The sequence below is a fragment of the Trichosurus vulpecula genome, chromosome 3, assembly GCF_011100635.1.
Source record: "Trichosurus vulpecula isolate mTriVul1 chromosome 3, mTriVul1.pri, whole genome shotgun sequence".
NCBI lineage: Eukaryota > Metazoa > Chordata > Mammalia > Diprotodontia > Phalangeridae > Trichosurus > Trichosurus vulpecula.
The window spans coordinates 275392033-275398032 of NC_050575.1; the positions used below are offsets into that span (position 1 = coordinate 275392033).

A 6000-nucleotide genomic window follows, 5' to 3' on the forward strand; every position below is an offset into this window, starting at 1 on the left:
CACACACACTCTCTCTCTCTCTCTCTCTCTCTCTCTCTCTCTCCCTCTCTCTCTCTCTCTCTGCATATATATGTATATATATATATAGTATGCATATATATGTGTGTGTACATGTATATGTATTATATATATGCATACGTGTATGTTCCACTAAAGTCCTCCTCTGAAGCTGCTTCATCATGGTATAGGGATGACCCTAGATTTTCAAAGGCTATGTCACCAGTCCAAGCTCTGAATAGATCTTACCAAGCTGGAAAGGTTTAGAGGACAGGCCTGGAGACAGATCCTGGGCCTTTCAGCCTAACAGCATTTGGACTGGCCACAACATCTCATGAAGGCATATGGGAGGCAGCTGGCGATATGGTGGATAGAATGTTGGGCCTGGAGTCAGGAAGATCTGAGCTCAAATCTGGATTCAGATACTTACTAGCTGGGTGACCCTAAGCGAGTCACTTAAAACCCTGTTTGCCTCAGTTTCTTCAACTGTAAAATGTGGATAATAATAATAACACCTACCTCCCAGGGTCATTGTGAGGATCAAGTGGGACAATATTTGTAAAAAGCCATTAGTACGGTGGCAGGCACATATTGGGTGCTATATAAATGCTTATCCCCTTTTCCCTTTATGAAGACCATCTACTACTAAGGTAAAGGGGATGACGGGGTCAAAATCTGCTTTAGTGGAGAAAGTACCCACAGGTGGTGGTGGTTGTTGTGTTCATCCTTCATTTTCAAAGAGGACCATGGCATCAGGGAAATGATGACATGACTTGCAGTTGACTTTGATTGGAGTGAGGGAGGGCTGTGCAAGGTCATCAGCCTCACTTTCTCCTCCAGAGCTGAAATCACAGACCTTCTGAAGTACTGCAATTTAACAGACTAACATCCTCTTGCTTCTGTGGGGTTTCTCTCCCTGACTCTAGGGAAAATACCACTGTGCTTTGGAAACAAAGGAGAGCAACTCAGCAAAATGTTCTGCTGAGAAAAGGAAACTCGGGAAATCTTTCCTCGTGCAGGAAGCGGAGAGCAGAGATGCTGATTCCCAAAATAGCTTTCCTCCTTCCTCTGCATCACCTACCTAACTGAGCACAGGTTCCTTCATGTATTCACACACAGCCAGTCTGACCTGGAGTTTGCTATGGGAAATACAACTGGTGAATTTTTGAATTGTGTGTTTAGATTTTTATTTCCAAGTTAGAGGACCAGAACAAGACCTGAAATGTCATCGTCATAGGTGGCGCTTCCAATGAGGAACTTGCTTTGTCATTGCAGTTGGCACCTTCTCTGCAACTTATAGTTTTAGAGAGTTGACTGGGATGCTGATTGGTCAAGTGACTTACCCCGGGTCACACAGTTTTTATCCATCAATGAATGGATTGGAACCCAGGTTTTCCTAACTCCCAGGTCACTCTGTCCACTATATCAAGCTGCCCCTCGTTTTGTCGTGATTATTGGCTTTCAATAAAGGAAAGTGTGTTGGTATTTTGCAAGTATACTTGAATTTCATAAGGTTTATATTTCATAATGGGTTGGGGGGGTGGCCCATGGTCCAAGAATAGACTCACAGGACTAGGATCCAGATTACTAGCATGCAAGACCTTAGATAAAACACTCCACCTAGAAAGGCTTGAGTTCTCTTCTCCACCCACTGAGGCAATAGGCTGGTTCAGGGGTTCTACGCCTTTTTTGTGTCACAGATCCCTTTGTGTCAGGGACCTCTCCGCAGGTAAAATTTGTGGACCCCTTCTGAAAATGTTTTCCAAGACATAAAATAAAACACATAGGATTACAAAGGAAACCAATCACACTGAGATAAGGTTATCAAATTTTTAAAAACCTGAGATTTTAATTTTTTCATGACTAATATGGAAATATATTTTGTATGACTTCACATGTATAATCAATATCATATTGCCTTCTCAAGGGGTGAGGGAGGGGCAGGAGGGAGGAAGAGAATTTGGAACTCAAAATTTTAAAAAACAAAAAAAAAATCAATAGTTGGGAAATATTTAATGAAATAAAAATGTATTTCAAAATGTATTTTGTATAAAAAAAACAATTTTGTGATCCTTTAAACTACAAGGTCTCCAGGATCCCTTTCAGTCCTAAACTTCTATGACTTTGTGAAAGTTCTCATAGTTTCAATCAAGGCAAGAGTTATTTATTAAACAGATAAAATTAGCTTTGAGCATATCTTTGGAAACAGAAGTCAAATTCATGAATTTTCCCCTCTCTCATTCCCACTAAAAACACCAACCAGGGTTTTGGTACCAGGTTTCTAGGTGACACAATAGATAGAGCACTGGGCCTGGAGTCAGGAAGACCTGAGTTCAAATCCAGTCTCAGATGCTTACTAGCTGCATGACCCTGGGCAAGTCACTTAACCTCTGTCTGCCTCAGTTTCTTCAACCTTAAAAGTGGGGCTAATAATAGCACCTACCTTCCAGGGTTTCTCTGAGGATGACATGAGATAATATTTGTAAATCACTTAGCATAGTATTTGACACATAATGGATGCTATATAAGTGCTTCCATAAATATATATTTAGCATTCAATATATAATACCTGTGATTTCCATCCATACAAGATGAGACTCTACCCAATACAATGAACAACTTCTTTAATTATAAATAATGCAATTGTAAGTACCCTCACCCTCTACACACACACACACACACACACACACACACACACACACACACTTCAATTCATAGGAGCTAAATCTAGGAGGCATTTGGAGTCAGAAAGACTTGAATTCAGATCCTGCCCTAGATACTTACCAGGTAAACTTAGGTAAGTCATTTAACCTCCATCTCAATTTTTTCATCCGTAAAATGGGGAGAACAAGAGCACCTACCTCACAGGGTTTGTGTGAGGACAAAATGAGGTGATACATGTAAAGCTCTTTGCAAACCTTAAAGCACTCTATAAATACTAGCTGTTATTCTTATCTAGAGTTACCATGGGAGGGACCTAGGACTTCATCTGATCCTACCCCATCATTTTAGGCAGCTGGTGGCACAGTGGCTACAGTGCTGGTTCTGGAATCAGGAAGACTGGAGTTCAGATCCAGCCTTAGATATTAACTACCTATGTGTGACCTTGACCAGGTCACTTAACCTCTGTGTGCCTCAGTTTCCTCAACTGAAAAATGAAGGTGAAAATAATAGCCCTTACCTTGAAGGGTTTCTTTGAGGATCAAATGAGATAATATTTGCCTTTTGTTTTGCTTTTTGGAGGCAATTGGGGTTAAGTGACTCGCCCAGGGTCACACAGCTAATGAATATCTGAAGCAGTATTTGAACTCAGGTCCTCCTGATTTCACAGCCAGTTGTGCCACCTAGCTGCCCCCAAGATAATATTTGTTTAAAATATTTATTAAATATTATTTAATTAATTAAATTTAATTTAATTAAAATATTTATTAAAATATTTTAAATATTCATTTTTTAAAAGTGCTTAGCACAGTGCCTGGCACAGAGTAGACATTATATAAATGCTTATTCTTTTCCCTCTTATTCCCATTTTACAGGAAAAGAAATTGAAGCTTAGGAAAAGTTAAATGATTTGCCCAAGGTTGTACAGGCAGGATTTGAACCCAACTCCTCTGGCAATGCTCTTTTCACTATAATATGCCATCACTATAAAATTATTGAGACAAAAGAAATATTTTTGTTAAATAGTGTGAACTGTTGCCTCAAAACCCTATCTTGTTTTGTAACTCTAGTGTGAAGTGTGAAATAGTGAATAGGGAAACTCTCTGTGAAGTCAGGAGGACTTTCTGACATACTGGATTATGCTTGAGGACAAGTCACTAAATCTCTCAAGGACTCAAATAAGTCTCCAAAATTAAAAACTGCAGAACAATTGTCTACCTGCATGGAGGAATCCCCTAGATGGATAAAATGAGTCTTGGACTCAAAAACCAAATAGCCTAAGCGAGGCCTATAAATCCCCCAGTAGAAATTCTTGATACTTTTCATGTATTAAAATTCTGCCTTCTTAAGTCCTCTAACCTCCTAAGTGTAAAATATATCTTAAGTTAGTAGGATTCATAAATGATGGCTACATACACTTCTGTACTTGGAGCCTCCATTTTTTTTTTACTACTTTCTAGCTTGGACTAGTTATGAATTCAACTGAGGAATAACCAAGTGATATGTGACCGGCATATCATGAAAAAGCAATTTCATTTTTAAAAGAAGTTTCAACTTTCCTTTCAAATAAGTTCAAGCTTTCCCAGCAGATCATTTGTAAAGGAATGAAATTTCTCAGATAAATCACAAAGGCAAGAAAAGAACCAAGTAAAATAAAGAAAAAAAAAGACTAAAATTAAAACTGGGATTTCCTTAATTAAAAGCTCATAGCACCTTCCTTTCAAAGATCTAAATAGATAAGTTGTTTCCTCAATTATTAGGCAAAGATTAATCTGCGTCCAAGTGACCCTGATAACCTTTTTGGATTTTGGGACAAATACACAATTTTCCCCTTCACTTTAGCTCATAGCACATGTCTTACATAAATTAATTTTATGAAGATTAATCTAAAAGCAGAGTCAGCCAAAGTTTGATCCTTTTATTGGATATTGCAAATGCGAATCTCTGTTCTTATCACATTTTTAAAAAACAACTATAATCAGAACTAGAAACAAAGGGCATCATGGGAAATGTAACTAATTTATATCACTTGACCGGCACAATATAAAAGGGTTAAAAGAGAGCTGGACAAGGAAATGGCAAACCACTCCAGTATCTGTGCCAAGAAAAACCCAAATGAGGTCCTGAAGAATCAGACCTGACTGAAATAACTGAACAACAAAGATTAATTACTGTTAATGTACATGGTAAATCTAAACAAACTATTTTAACTCTGGATTTGCATACGTGTATATATATATACACATATATATATGTTTCTGTGTATAACATATGTGTGTATATACACACACTATATATATGTGTATGTGTGTATATGTATATATGCATGTGCGTATATATATGTGTGTGTATATATATATATATATATATATATATATATATATATATATATATATATATATATCAGTACTTAATGGCACATGCAAAAAACACAGTCCCTAGAAAACACTTAGGAGTACCATGTTCATTCACTAATTAGCCAGTTTCCCGAACAACTTCTAGAATCATATTTTCACCCCTTATCTGACTGTGGCCATTGGTAAGCCATAGAGTGGACATTGCCCACCCTGATCCTAGAAGAGTCCTGTTCTAGCCAACTCGCTCCTGTCAAACACCCCCGACTCCCACCTCCGGGGGGGCCACGCCTCATTCTGAGTCCACCCCAGCAAAGCTTACTTATTTCGGAACTCATCGAGTACCCGCTGGGCATCCTTGTCCTCCCGTTCCAGCTTGGCCCGGTCAATAGCCAGGTCCCTTGCCCGCTGCAGGTTCAGCTCTATCTGCTCAGAAAATGCCTCCTCCAAGCTGGTCAACTCATCTAGACGCTGGAAAGTCTCTAGCTGCTTTCGGAAGATGGCATTGCGCTGCTCCAGCCCCCGGGCCCAGTTGATGTAATTGGCAAAGCGCTCGTTGAGCTCTTGTAGATGCTCCAGCCCTTGAGCCTGGCCCAGGCTGCTCAGCTCTCCTGAGCCATGCAATTCATCAGCCCGCTCATATTTCTCCTTTCGGGTCTCACGCAGATAAGTGCTCCTGTACATGGCTACTTGGGGTACCTATGAAGCTCCTTCTCTTCGGCCCCACACCAGGGGCGGTGTCTCCCTCCGTCTGATGTGGGTACCAAATATAACACTTCTGGGTGGTAGGGGAACAAGATGAATACAATATGTAAATGCTCGGCTTTCTGCATTTGTCCCAAGAGCCTGAATTCCAGCAATCCCCTAAATAAACATCCGCGTGCCCCACATCACTCTTCTCTGCCTTTCTGGAACCATGTCAGCATTTGGGCAGAGTATCACCATCCCCTAGCTCATGAAAAATAAAAGAGAAGGGGCTTTGGCTTTT

General features: G+C 39.8%; 1 protein-coding gene across 1 annotated transcript in view; it reads right to left on the bottom strand.

The window, feature by feature from the left end:
* Window positions 1-5696, bottom strand: part of BFSP1 (beaded filament structural protein 1) — a 56135-nt gene extending 50439 nt beyond the window's left edge. The window contains exon 1 of the mRNA XM_036752837.1: window positions 5335-5696. Within this exon, the coding sequence (XP_036608732.1) occupies window positions 5335-5696 (362 nt within the window). The remainder of the gene's footprint in view (window positions 1-5334) is intronic.
* Between the last annotated feature and the right edge of the window lie 304 nt (window positions 5697-6000).